The 15,227-nt window shown below is 39.5% G+C and overlaps 1 protein-coding gene across 2 annotated transcripts in view; it reads right to left on the bottom strand.

Moving 5' to 3' along the window:
- The window catches only part of PLXNC1 (plexin C1), a 142,952-nt gene that overhangs the window by 57,538 nt on the left and 70,187 nt on the right, over positions 1 to 15,227 (bottom strand). For both annotated transcript variants that reach the window (XM_081061185.1, XM_081061184.1), the window contains exons 10-11: positions 4,881 to 5,020; positions 2,075 to 2,254 (exon numbers count right to left, since the gene is read on the bottom strand). In XM_081061185.1, coding sequence (XP_080917311.1) covers positions 2,075 to 2,254; positions 4,881 to 5,020 — 320 coding nt within the window. The remainder of the gene's footprint in view (positions 1 to 2,074; positions 2,255 to 4,880; positions 5,021 to 15,227) is intronic.

The raw sequence follows: 15,227 nt of genomic DNA, 5'->3' as shown, positions 1-15,227 counted from the left end.
AAAATCAAACTCCCAACCTCCCAATTATACTTCATTTAGGGAGGCAGGCAACACTTTGGGCAAGACCAAATTACAAACGACATTAAAAGTATATATTCCTATTTGGTGAACATATAAATAACAGCTACATTCTCTCTATCCAGAACCAAGCCAAACGATCTCACATATTCTCAGCACATAATCTCATATAAGCAAAGTGGTCATTAAATGTGAAATAAACAGCTGTCCACAGCTCTGGCTGCTCTTGCACCCTCGTTCGTGTAGGTCACTAGACACTCATTCCAGGGGACAGAAGCCTGCATATGTCAGCGGAGACGATGATGACAGGACCAGGATGTGGGCACCAGCAGGCCAACGTGTGTAGCACAGGAGAATGACATTGAGCCTTGAACCCTCCAGCCACCAGGAGGAAGGGCTGAGTGGGAGTCGTGCCAGACTGTCACCATCACTAGAAAAGCAGGCCACTCTCCTGCCCAGGAGTCACTGCAAGACACAGACTCTGAATATCACCATCAACTGGATATTAAGATGCCTCTTATTTCATGGCAAAGCAGAACACTGGTGTCTTAGAGAGCAGCACCCTGGGCCAGACTGCCTGGGAGTCTGGGCAAGTAGTTTGAACAGTCCATGCCTCAGTTTCTTCATCTGCAAAAGGGGCCACTCCCAAGAGCCCTCACGCTTGTGAGAGCTAACTGAGTCAACAAATATGGCACACTAGGCAAGCGGGGGGTGCCACATCCGTGTTTAGAGGAAGGTCACTAGTCCTATCTAAATAGGACTAGGCCCTCAAATTATTCAAAACAGCTTATTCTACAGGTTATAAAATTATTAGACCCAGAGCCATGCTAGAGCCTTAGGTCAGAAATTTCCATTTTCCTCATGAGACTGTTATGGGTGGAATTGCTGAAGTCCTAAACCCCAGTACCTCAGAATGTGACTGTATTGGGAGATAGGGACTTTAAAGAGGTAATTAAGGTTAATAAGGTTTATTGGGGTAGGCCCAAATCCAATCCGACTGGTATCCTTATAAAAAGAGGAGGTTAGGACAGAGATAGGTATGGGGCGGGGGTGGTGGGGGGCGTGGGTGAAGACACAGGAGGAGAAGGCCATCTACAAGCCAACGAGAGAGGCCTCAGAAGAAAACAACCCTGACAGCACCTGGATCTTGGAGTTCTAGCTTCCAGAACTTTGATGACATAAATATCTGTTACTTAAGCCACCTAGTCTGTGGTACCTTGCTATGTCAGCCCGAGCAGCCTAATGCATCACCTCTCACGTAATCTTAAATAAGAATATCAGAAGTGATTTTTTCCCCTTTTTTGTTTTCTTTATCTTTCTTTTTTAAAACAAAGCTTCATCTATACTTTCATCTAGATAGTACTTTGAAAATTAGTTACTTGCCGTGTTAGGTGAAGAAAATATCTTTAGGATTATATTCCAAAATCTGAATGTGTGTTTAAATTCCAGTAGGGAGAGAATTTCTTTTTTCCTGATATATTGGAGTCATCCGGAAGAGTTTATTTTAGAATTTCCATCTCTCACTTAGGGAGTATCTTTGAAGTGTAGATACTACTTTCCATTTAGATAGCTCCCAATAGTCCCTCAAATTATTCAAAACAGCTTATTCTAAAGGTTATAACATTATAAAATGAAAGATGTAAGAAAGGAGAGGCTTGGCATTGTGGGCAGGAGTGAGACATAGTGAAGAGGGTTGTGTATTTGTACCAGAAACCTAGGCCAAGAATAGTTACTACAATTGAACAAACATTTTAAAAGGTGAAAGATTTATATAATCTGAAGAGAAACCAGGGTATGAACAAACATCTCAGCGGTAAGTTTTCAGGCAGCCACGGCTAAGAGTAAAACAGGATATGCTCATTGCATTCACCTTTACAGTAGGAAGCAACCTGTTGCCAGGTATGCAGTTGTTTTGCAGGAATAAATCTAAGAGGAATTCTGTGAGAGGAATTTAAATAGGACTATTATTTCTATATTTATTTGAATGAAATTCATGATCATTATACATCTGGCCTTCTCAACCACAACGAGATGAAGATATGAATCTAGACAGTACCTGATCCAGGTGGTAGCAGGATATATGAGGGAACAGTGTGGCAGAGCAATATAAGACAAGGGTCCCACAGAGGTACAGCTTCCGCCATCGAACTGGATACACACATCCTTCATTTCTTTTCGACTTGATGGAAGAGAGAATTTCATATGGGTGTCATTTAGCACATGGCTAACCTGTATCCTAAAAAGGAGTAGAAAAAGAACTCTTAAATGGCACAGACACTTAGCACAGTTGATTGTGCAGGTGACAGCATATGAATTTCATGACCTACAGCCGTTCATGAACTATCAGAACAGCTATGGATTAATTAGGGGCCACTTATCCAGTTTGGGTATTATCTGGGGCAGGGTTTCTCTTTATTTTGTGCATTTCTATGTTTTATTTGTATTTCCCTTAGCAGTGGGGGGAAAAATAACCATTGCCCTTAAGAAGCCCTAACAGAAAGCAGGACATGGACAGGATATTAAGTTACATTAAGGAATGACTGTTCATTGTGTTGAGTACGAGAATGGCACTATCCTTATCCATTAGAGATATATACTGAAACGTTCATAAGTGAAAGGATATGGTATCTGGGATATGCTTTTCAAAACTCCAGCTGCCATTCTTCCCTCCCCTCCAAAAATGCAGAAGACACAAGACTGGCAAACATTGGTAAGTGCTGAAGCAGGAGGATGGGTAGAGAAAAGGTCATTACACTCTTTTCTCTTGCATATGTTTGGAAATGTCCATAACAAAACGCTTAAAAAAGAGAAGTCCCAGGCAAGCACTGAGAAGGCAGAACCCAACCCAGGACAGAGATGGGAATTCTGCTGTACAAAGAGCAGAGAGCCTATGCCTAAAGACCATGCCACGAGCCAAGAATCCATCAGCCGTCAGAGCCACGCTGCACCCCAAAGGATATCCAGCCTGAAATTAGCTGGGCCTGTCCTGGGTGCTCCTGACATCTGCAGGGTGTGCCCTGTCACTCTTCAGGAGGCAAAGCAAAGCCTTGACAACATTCCCTCTGTAACCTGCAGCTCCCTCTGTGCCTCACGTCTACTGTGACCCTCCAAAGAGCAAATCATTAAGACTGGGTTGTATCTGAATAATGCTCAGTATAATTATGCTGCATGAGAACTTATTATTACTACTTAAAGGATATGTGCACCGTTATTAACTGTAATGCACATACACTTTAGGTTATAATAGTAGAGTCTAACAATAAGGCAAATTCAAAAAACATTTGAGTCCATGTGTACTTACACTACCTCAGATTTACATTCTGGCTCTAGGAAATTCATCATCAAATGGCTGATCATTAAACTTCAAACTTCTTTGTCAATTTTGGAAGGAGAGAGGCGGAAATGTGGGTCATTCCACTACTATCCTCGTTATTTTTATCTTTTAGAATAATTAGGCATTTAAAAAACACTATATGAAAAGAGTTTGGGATTACAGCATGAACTCAGATAAAGGTTTAACTGGGTATTACGTTTACTGCTCGTGAACTTGGGTTCACCACCCAAATGTGGTTAGTGAAATGCTACATGCAGGAAGGTCTCTTAGTGATTTAATTTAATAACTGCAGTATCTCAAGTCACATTCAGAATTGAAATGAGAGCATAAAGAGTCAGAAATAGGGTAAAGCTCTGAAAAACTACTTATTTTCCAGCAAAGTTGATTGCCTGTCAGTGAACATACAGGAGTCTAGCTTCAGATTTTGTTACACAAAATGAAAGATTTTTGCAGTAAGATATTTAGCCACGATCAATGTCACAAAAACACCTATGTCTCATAGGTATAGCCATTAATATGTGCTTGAAAATTCTGGTAAATAGCAGAACAGAGGAAGGCCACCGATGAGCAGCTTTTCCCAATCAAGATGACAGACAACCCGAATTTACTGCTGGGACGGGAAGGGGACGGCAGTTTTGCGTGGCAAATGAATTAAAACAGAAAATTCAGTAAATAAGTGTGGCAGATTAAAATACTGTACAAATCTGTTTTCGTAGTTAAAAACCAAAACACCACGCTTTAGCAGATTGTCTTCCACACATTTCCATGATGAGAACAAGCTCAGTATGATACTTCACGTCAACTGCAACATCTTTTACTTCAAATTAGCCCAAACTTATAAAAGCTAACAAGCAGAAAACTCGGATTATCTGCTGTGTTATTATTATCACCTCTCCTTTTTGGGGGGAAGGTAACATTTGTACAAGAATGTCAGTGAGACACTGACAGTTTTTCTCTCTCAGAAATCTCATTGAAAGGATGAGTTAGGGGGAAAGAAGTCATAGAAATAATTATGTTCAAGTAGTACACTGAGCAGATATTATGTTCCATTTAGTTATTATTTGAGCCTGAAACAATACAATAAAGAGAAGGCTATAGAGAATAAAATGGATCAGAAAGTTTCATTTTTCAACTTTGAGCAATCCATTGGAAGAACTGTCATATTTCCCCATCAAATTCTGAGGTACTCAACTGTTTTTCTAAGTGTATCATCTTCAAAAGGATATTTGCTACTCAAAATACTTGATTTTGTTAATGAAAACAAATCAAGACATCTGAAATTACTGTGTTCTGAGATTTTTTTTGGGGGGGGAAGGTGAGGTGGTAACATGAGACAGATTCTCTCACTATTAACTTCAAATGTGGTGTATAAATGATTTTCTTTTTTGAAATTAGATCACATATGCAAAACAATTGGCCCACTCTGGCACATGGGAATAATTTCACTGTATAAAGGTTGTATTTCTTTGGCATAAGTTTTAGCTTTTCTCTATATTACCAAGGATAAATTATTACTATTTTAACTCACACATCTTTATCGCAAGTACTGGTTCCTTTCAGGATCATTACGATGTTAGATGCCTGGGTAAAGTTTGCTCCCGTGACTATCACGTTCCTTTTCCCTAAGGTCGATATTTTCTGTGGCTCAATGGACTCAATGTAGAAGACCTATTGGAAATAAAAGATAATAACACAAGATCAAAGCTAAGAAATGGCACTGTTCCAAAAAACCTGTTTATGTGCTGCAGTTCGAAGAAATCACTGGGAAATTACAACATTTTGCAAACAAGCAGACAGTGTTTAATGAAATCAATGTATTCAAGGAAGAATGTTGAGGATTCATGTCTCTCAACATGCGACAGCATGAGGTCAAACCAATTAATTTTTGTCTCACAAGACAGTTGAAAATACAGTTGAAGAGTCTGACATTCTGTCTGAAGAGGGAGACATCACTCGGGCCTCAAAAGTGCTCCCTGCCTTACAGCCCCTGGAGATTTACAATGTAACAAAACGAAGAAAAAGACAAAGAGTCCACTGATCATCAGCCAATGACACTCATCATTAAGTGGGAATAAATGTCATTCTGGGTAAATTTAATTCCCAAGAAAGGAGTTCCTATTTTTTGTTTGTTTCAGTCAGGCTATTTGAATCAAGGGTACACTGCAGGGGAGAAACCTCGAGAAATCAACCTGTTCAGTCACCTAATATCAAGTAGTTGGATGTCATGTGACCAACCATTTCTTCTCCATGGTTTGCAAATACCACCATCGCCACCGTGGTACCCATTCCAAGCTTTATCAGGCCTTTCTTTATCAAGTAAGTTTCCCTTGGAATCATCTGATACCTGGCCCCATATTAGGTAGGCTTATACACCTTACTTCTCCATTTGCAATGTCTAATCAAATTCCCCAAAGGAAAAAAAAAAAAAAAGACCTATTTTGATGGCAAGAATCATTTTCCCTTTCAGAGACAAAACAATCCTGATTTCTTTCACTTTTCTCCTATCGCTGCCACCGTCTATCACGTTGATATTTTGTTGTTCTTCTGTAGACCATTTCTGGTACATCTGTATTCTATAACATGGCGACCAAAACAGGACATAAGACCCTAAGATTCTGGCCAATATAAAGCAGAGCAGGTCTTCAGCATGAGTGAATATGATACTCACACTCTTGATATTTGAAAACAACCCCCAGGTCCAGAGACACATAATCATGTAAAATTGGGCTAAGACATAAACGTCGACTATATCCACTTAGAGGATAAAATTTAGGAGGAAGCCACTTAAAGTGCTGGGCGAGTTTTAGTCACGTCCAACACCTGCCTACCACCCGTTTCTTGAAGCAGCCTAATATCTCTGCTCCTTTGTACCTGTGACACTCAGCATGATGGCCTTGCTGGGCTGTGGGGCCTGACTATCCTGCTGAAAGGGATGTGTTATCATTCTGCTCCTTGGCAAACACAGGTGCTATATGGTAGAGAAGTCACCATCACTCATTATTACTATGGATCGGTTTTTCAGATTGAGGTAAATTCATCGTCAATGTCATCACCGCAATGATGTAATGTGACAGAGAATTGATTTCGGTGACACAATTTATTTTAATCACTTAGTAAAGGACTTTAGTCCCATATTTATAGAATCACGAAGGACCTGAAAGGGTCACTTTAATTATTCTGTTATACTTGAGTGCATTTTATGGGAAAAATTATCTGCAGGAGTGGTACTTGGAATGGAGGGATTAGCAAAGACTTAAAGATAAATCCCTTGCAAATGTCAAGTGTGTGCTGTATAGCAAAAGGCTTACTCTTTGCTCTGACATCGGGACAGCTCAGTGAACAAGCATTTCCTGCACACCTACAGGGTCCCTAGGATGTTGCTCGGTGCTGGGGTGGGAGGGGCGGCGGGGGAGGAAGAAGAATGTGTGCACTAGATCAGGAGTTGGCAAGCTACTGGATTTGCCTAAAGCAGCCAAATCCAGGCTATAGCTTGTTTTGATATGGCCCACGAAAAAATGTCAAAGGAAGAATAGAATTCCATGACATGTGAAAATACATGAAATTCAAACTTCATCGTCCATGAAGAAAGTGTTTTTAGAACACAGCCACGCCCACCCGTTTGTGTGTTCTCTGTGGCTGCAGCGGCAGAGGTAAGTAGTTACTACAGAGATCTCATGGCTGACCTTTGACACCGTGTGGTTAAAAGAACCATGCAGGAGGAGGCTGAAAATAAGCAAAATCTCAGACCTGTCTTCGGGGCTTCTCTGTGGATGACCCTTCGTAATTTGGCGAAAGACGTTTTGTTGATACTAAAATGTTGTCTTTAAATACATGACCTCATGGCTCACAAGCCTAAAATATTTGTTGTCTGGCTCTCTGAAGAAAAAAAGTTGTCGACTCCTACACTAGAGGAGTCCACTGTATTCCTAGAGGGACAAGAGAAATTGTGTGTTTTATTTTATGTAACATGGATGCGGATTCATTTTTACATCCAAGTCAACTATGATTCCCAGGTTTCTATCTAGATATTCCTTTCTGCTTCTTATAATTATACTGCGGGTGTCCATTCAAGCACAGTTTTCAAATGTGCCACGTAGATGCTACTTCGGCACTTTCAGCAGAGGATAAAGAGAGCCCTTGTATAACTAATGTACACAAGATTTTTAAGGGGGTGATATTTTGCTCCTTAAATGGCTCTACAAATACCATCAGAGGACCTGCCACATTGCCTTCTTAACATTTTATTTCCCCCTGAGTAGAGATGGCTTGCCTACTTGAAAAGGATTTCATTTTAAAACCTTATTGTTTAAAGAAGTGTCCATTGGCTGTCTCGGATGGAATCCAGCCTGGCCTATCTCATGAAAGCAGATGCTTCTACTCTGCTTTCAAAGAGGGTCAGATTAGTTGTCCTTTGTTTGCTTGGAGAAACTCTCTTAATCTTAATAAGTGAGTCAAGAGGACCTCATTAAATACATGGTGCAGGTATACAAGAGAGAAAAAAAAGACAAGACTGGGTAGCTATGTGGCTGTACCATATGCCTGCAACAATTCTTAGAAATGCATCGTGTTCTATTTTTACTGAGAAGGATTTCAAAAATCCAATACACACAAAAGGCAAAGAATGATCTCCCCACAACTGTTCCACACACTTAAAATTTTAGGTTGACTTTTGTATTTTAATCAAGAGTTAACTCACAGGCGGACATGAAGTAGTGGCCCCCACAAGCTCCCACATAGAAGGGTTTGGTTAATTTAAAAACATAATCTAGCTTGATACAAAGAAACAATTTCTTAGAGCCCTACGGGTGAGATTCCTCTCCCATCCTATGTCCAAGGATTTCCATATATCGAATCAAAATACCAAAGACCTTCACAGCCTTATGTGGTCCAGCAATTAACCTCAGAATAGTCCATTTCCTGTCAATTACATTTTAAAGACTTAAGAGTCATTCTTAAATGGCTGCATGATTTTACATTATTTAATAAAATACTATGAACTCTGGTCGCTCACGAGTTTAAATCACTCCCTGTTTTGTACAAGAAAGCACATTAGAAACTGGTTAATTAGGTGATTACTGAATACCCAATTATTTTTATTTTATTTTTTAAAAACAAAGTAATTATAGGATATTGGAAATAGCACAACCACTGAGAAATAGTTATCTTTGAAAAGGTCTAAGAGGATTACTCCTGATAGTAAGAGTACCTTTTGTGAAGTCTGTCGTCAACACAATTCAAATTACCATGACATTAATGGAGAAAATACTGCTATGATTGAAAAGAATATTGAAAAGAGGTATGTTAGGAAGGCTCAGTTTATTAAGACCAAATTTTACTCTATTAATCTGTTTTAAAAAATCTGAATACAGCAAAGCTCTCTGTAGGCCTGGACCTGAATCAACACTCAGTAAAACATCTCTCAGATTTTCACTCATGAAATTAGTTCAAACAGGACTGGATAAAAAGTCACATGGATTCAAAACCAGCTGGAAATATGAAACCAGGGGACATTAGAAAGATGAAAGGTAGCATAACTAATTAAAGCAAAATGTCCTGTAGGGCTCCACAGGGGTGGGTATTGGTTCAGAATTATTTAACATCTTTATTAATGACTGAGAAGGGCAGAAGTAATATATTAATGAAATGTGTAAATTGAGAAGCATAGCAACCAGCAGTGGAGATGGTAAGATGCAAAAGGAGGTGAGATATGGAAAGAAAATAGCAAAATACAATCCTACCAAAGAAAAATTAGGGAATTAAATGAAACAAAAAGGTTATCCATCTGCTGCTCAGCCCCCAGGCAAATGTTCCTTCACGGGGGCCCCTGGTCCAGGCCCCAGGGAACGTGGGATGCAACTTCCAGTTGGTTCCAGGACCGGGCAAGAGCTAGAATACTGAGATAGACCTGGAACTTTCCAGGGAGAAGGTGACACACCAAGGTCCTGTCTGGAGAGATCGAGGATCACTTCTCTGACCTGGGGACTCTAAGGTAAGGCTGACATGGCTCAAGGTGTGGCAGCCAAGGCCACTCCATCAAGTTGTTACCCTTCGTCACTGAACCTTCCGAGCGTGCTCCTCAGAACTGGAGTGGCCAGCCAGGACTCCGTGACTCCATAGGAGCGGCAGCTCTTCCTCTCCAGGAGAGACTCCTGATAGCAGGTTAAACCCAGCCAGTCAAAATCCACCCCTCTGCCGAGTTTCAACTTCAGCATGAGATTATTGCTGCTCCACTCTCCTGAGGGCCTCAGTTTCCCCATCTCAGTCTTGGAGAAGATGCCGGCTTTGCCTGGGTCTGAAGCCTTCAGTCTGACACCCTGCAAGTTACTCCTCTCGTCCAGAGCATTGGATATTAACTCACTGCCCCCACAGTCTGCCCAGGCCGGAGGTCTTGGTCCTACCCCACGTGTGTGCACAGATGGGGCAGGCGTTGACAAAGAAGTCAATATTAGTTTCCTTCCTTCCAGATTGACTTTTATCATCAATACTATACGGTTGAGGTCATAGAATGTAAAGTAGTAGTTAAAACTATAGGCTCTGGCATCAGACTGCCTGGATTCAAATCTCTTGCCTATCATTTACTTTTTACTTACCCCCTGTAAAATTTCTTTGTCTATAAGATGGGCAAAATAGTCCATTGTGAGGCTTAAATAAAAAGATAAGCTGAACTTAGGACACAGCACAGGCTCAACAAATATTAGCTATCACTATTTAGTATATTTTGGCATTCCTTCTTATATCTTTTTCTGTTATACACACTCAATTGCTGCATGAAAAGGAATCTTCCTCCAAAATATTGTAAGTTCTACAATGTAAGCTCTATGAGGGCACACATTTTGCCTGCCTCTCTAGCACACAGTCGGTGTTCAATAAACATGAATAAATGAGTGAATGAATGAATGAACAATTAGAATTGAACCCCATAGCACCGAGTGGTAGGCCCCTAGAAGCTACTCAACAGGGTATATATATATATATATATATATATATATATATATATATATATATATAAGTTAACTTCACTTTTAAAGGCAAAGTCCCTGAAGGATTGTCTGTGAGAAATCCAAATGCATAATCAAAGTGATGGAGGAAGAAAAAGAAAAGAACAATCTGAATGTAGATTCCTTGAGAGAGAGGAAACATGGCTTTGTAGGGTTTATTTCTGCCGTAAAGAGATAAGCGTATCGCGAAGAACAACAAATATTAGAACAGTATCATACAATAGATCTTCACAACCTTTTCTTGAGACCAGGAAAAAGAGCGCAGTCACCTCTTCTCTCAGCAAGCGGAGGTGCCAGATATAAGATTGTTAAGGAAAAGAGGTTAGAGCAGGGCAACCGGGTCAACCCTCTGAGAGACACTGGCCTTTATAGCTGAAAATACTTCTCATCCAAAAGTCAAACATCGGTTTTTGAGTTCATTTCCCTATTTTGGGGATGCTTTTCTTTAATGCGCCTCCCCCCACCCCCGGAAATGACAGCACTAGATTTTAGGTCAGGGTATACACGTGGGTCATAGGTCATCCAACTGTGCCAGGGCAACAGGCCCCAACTGGGATTGAACCTGGAACCCTATCTCATTAAGTGCCACTTCCTCAGATGAGAAAGTTCATATATTAAAAAAAAAAAAGTCATAAATCAGAACTATGGACAGATAAGACTAAAAAAAAAAAATGTCTTCAATAGCATTCTCTTGCCACCGAAGAACATAGTCCCAGGTCTGGCGTGTAAGGCCATGTAGATGCTGGCTCCTGGGTCATTTCAAATGTATGTCCTATAATTTCCTGTAACCTTCTGCTCCAACTAAATTGAATTACTTGGGGTTTCTTGTAATGGGCGCCCTGGAGTTTTCTGGCGCCTTCACTATTCTTTATTTAGCTTATGCAAGTCCTTCTGCTTAGAATACCCACTCCTCAGACTCCACGCATCTGGATGTTTCTCATCCCTCAAAGGTCAGCTGAAATGCCATCTCTGTCAATCAATCCATCCATCAATCAAAGACTTAACCCACCACACTGATGAAGTGTTTTTAACTGCCAGGCACTGGGTTTAAATCAACAGGAATGACTCAGATAAGGCCCCAGGCTCAGGAAGGCTCTCTGACTTTGGGGACAGTCTGGTACTTTCTCTATGTTGACATATGTTTTAGCTTGTATTCTTCCTGATATACTCGTGTAAGATTCTCAAGATTGATGGCAAGAGAGGTCCCTGATTCACTTGTGTCCTCCTCATTGGAGCTCAGTAAAATGGCATCTAATCGGTACTCCATAAATACGTATAGAAACAATAAACCCCAAGTTCAGTCAGCATCACAAAGCTCAAGACTTATGTCTGCACCATTCATCTCTCGTGTCCCCAGTGCCTGGCACACAGAAAGCACTCAATGCACGTGTGATGTTGGAAGATGCCTTGAAGGAAAGCTCTCGGTGGCTTTTCTGCCAGGGAGAAAGTGTTTAGTGTTTTATTTAAGGCCGACATGGGGAACCAAACTGGAAACCTGGACTTCCACATTCCACGTGATAATGAAAGACCGCAGTGTTTCACAGCATATGAGAAATTCCTCCTGTGACAAATAATATTTCATTCCCTATCAAACAAAACGAAGATTTTGTTCTGGGTCATATATTTAAAGCCACCAATTCAGTATCAACAAAGTGTCTTTCGCCAAATTATGAAGGGTCCTCCACAGAGAAGCACTAAAGAGAGGTCTGAAATTTTGTTTTATTTTCAGCCTCCTCCTGCTCTCTTAGTGACATGGTTCTTTTAACGACATGGTGTCAAAGGTCAAAAGATGCAGGAAGACAATACAGGAAATGAAAGAAATTTAAAAAGTCATCATCTGGACCACTACTCAGAAATCAAAAGGATCAAACTATCAACACATAAAAGAACATGGATGGATTTCCAGGGAATTATGTTTAGATAAAAAGGTCGATCCCCAAAGGGTATATCTGGGTAATTCCATTTATATAAAAGTCTTAACATGATAAAATCATAGAAGCAGAGAACAGATCAGTGGTTGCCAGGGGTCAGAGATGGGGAGTGGGAGGGTGCAGGGAAGTGGGTGTGGCTATGGACGGACAACAAGGGGTAACAGCTGCTCTGCAGCTTCACCATTGTGATGGTAAGTATCCCAGTTATGATGCCGGGCTCTAGTTCTGCAAAATGTTCACATTGGAAAGAACTGGAAAATATATATGAGATGTCTCTGCATTATTTTCTTATATCTACATGGGAATCTACAATTATCTCAAAGAAAAAGTTTATGTTTTTCTAAAACAATCTTGAAAAAGAAGAACAAAGTTGAAGGACTCACTTTCTGGTTTCAAACTTATTACAAACCTACAGTAATCAAAACACTGTATTATGGGAATAAAAACAGACATACATCCCAAATGGAGTAGAGAGACCAGAAATAAATCCTAGCATATATAGTCAAATGATTTTCAACAGGGAGGCAAGACCATTCAATGGGAAAAGAATAGTCTTTTCAACAAATGGTCTTGGGAAAACTGGATATCCACATGCAAAAGGATCCTTACCTTACACCATATACAAAAATTAACTCAAAATGGATCAAAGTCCTGAATCTAAGAGTTAAAACTATAACACTCTTAGAAGAAAATGTGGGGAAAGCCTTAATGAAATTGGATTTGGGAATGATTTCTTAGATATGATATCCAAAGCACAGGCAACAAACAAACAAAAATTGGACTTTATCAAAATTAAAAACTTCTGTGCAAAGGATACAGTCAACAGAATGAAAAGGCATCCTACAGAGTCAGAGAAAATATTTGCAAATCATATTTTGGATAAGGGATTGATACCTAGAATATATAACAAACTCCTACAACTTGACAACACACAACACAACAATATGCCAAAAGATAGAAGCAACCCAATGCTCATTGACAGATGAATGGATAAACAATATGTGGTCTATCCATTCAATGGAATATTATTCAGCCTTAAAAAGGAAGGGAATTCTGACCCATGCTACCAAATGCATGAACCTTGAGGACATTATGTTGAGTGAAATAAGCCAGTCACAATAAGTGTATGATTCCACTTATTTGAGGTACCTAGGGTAATCAAATTCATAAAGATAGAAAATAGAATGGTGGTTGCCAGGGTCTGGGTGGGAGGCAAAATGGGGAGTTAGTGTTTAATGGGGACAGAGTTGCAGTTTTGCAAGATGAAATTTGTTCTGGAGATGGATGGTCGTGATGGCTGCATAACTGTGAATGAACTTAACACTACAAAACCGGACACTTACAAAAGATGGTAAATTTCATGTTGTGTTTATGTTGTCAAAATTAAAAACAAACAAAGAAAACAAAACTGAAACAACAAAAGAGAAGTTTATTTTTTTTAAAAAAGCCACTGCCTCCTTTAACCAAGTTCCTGTCGCTGTGCCTTAGTTTTATAAACCAATGGAAAGAGAAAGGTCCACCACGTGATAAGCCCATCACTTAATAAAACCTCACAGACTTTTAAAGTCTAGAATATTGGCACACCAGCTTTTCAAATGTCTTTAGTTCATAATCCATTTTGATTCACATTCCCTTTGCCTGTTACTTAATTCACCTGAAGTTACTATCAACTTTTCGGTAGTGATTAAAAATGTGCTACTTATTTATATTAGCACTTGATTTTAAATAGCAGCAAAAGGATAAATCAAAGCCAGAAATTAGTCATGAAGTATAAAATTGAGCCTTTAATAAAAAACCCTTATTCAGAAATCAGTTGCATTTGTATATACCAATAATAAAACATCAGAAGGAGAAATTAAAAAAGCAATCCCATTTACAATTGCTCCAAAGACTATAAAACACCTGGGAATAAATTTAACCAAAGAAGTAAAACATCTGTACTCAGAAAATTATAAGACACTGAAGAAAGACATGAAAGAAGATACAAATAGACGGAAACACATACCATGTTCATGGATAGGAAGAATTAATATAGTTAAACTGTCCATAGTGCCTAAGGCAATATACATATTCAACGCAATTCCTATCAAACTACCAACGACGTTTTTCACAGAAATAAAACACATAATCCTAAAATTTATATGGGACCATAAAAGACCCCGGATAGCCTCAGCAATCTTGAGAAATAAGAACAAAGTGGGAGGTATAACAATACCTGACATCAAATTATACTACAAGGCTACAGTAATCAAAACAGCATGGTACTGGCATAAAAACAGACACATAGATCAATGGAACAGAGTAGAGAGTCCAGAAGTAAATCCATGCCTATATGGCCATTTAATCTACGACAACAGAAGCAAGAATGTACGGTGGGGTAAAGACAGTCTATTCAATAAATGGTGCTGGGAGACCTGGACAGACACATGCAAAAAAATGAAGCTGGACCACCTCCTTACACCATATACAAAAATAAATTCAAAATGGCTTGAAGACTTAAATGTAAGATCTGAAACCATAAAATACCTAGAAGAAAATATGGGAGGAAACTTCACAGACATTACCCAGAGTAAGATTTTCACTGATATATCCCCTCGCACGAGGGAAATAAGAGAAAAAATAAACATGTGGGATTACATCAAACTAAAAAGTTTTTTCACAGCAAAGGAAACCATCAATAAAACAAAAAGGGATCCTACTGAATGGGAAAAGATATTTGCCAATGATATATCTGATAAGGGGTTAATATCACAAATCTATAAAAAAATTCACTCAACTCAACTCCAAAAAAACAAACAACCCAATTAAAAAATGGGCAGAGGACATGCAGAGACATTTTTCTAAAAAGGACATACAGACGGCAAACAGACATATGAAGAAATGCTCAACCTCACTAACCATCAGAGAAATGCAAATAAAAACCACAATGAGATACCACCTCACCCC

Source organism: Rhinolophus hipposideros, assembly GCF_964194185.1.
Source record: "Rhinolophus hipposideros genome assembly, chromosome: 9".
Lineage (NCBI taxonomy): Eukaryota > Metazoa > Chordata > Mammalia > Chiroptera > Rhinolophidae > Rhinolophus > Rhinolophus hipposideros.
This window is presented reverse-complemented; position numbering and strand designations above follow the sequence as displayed.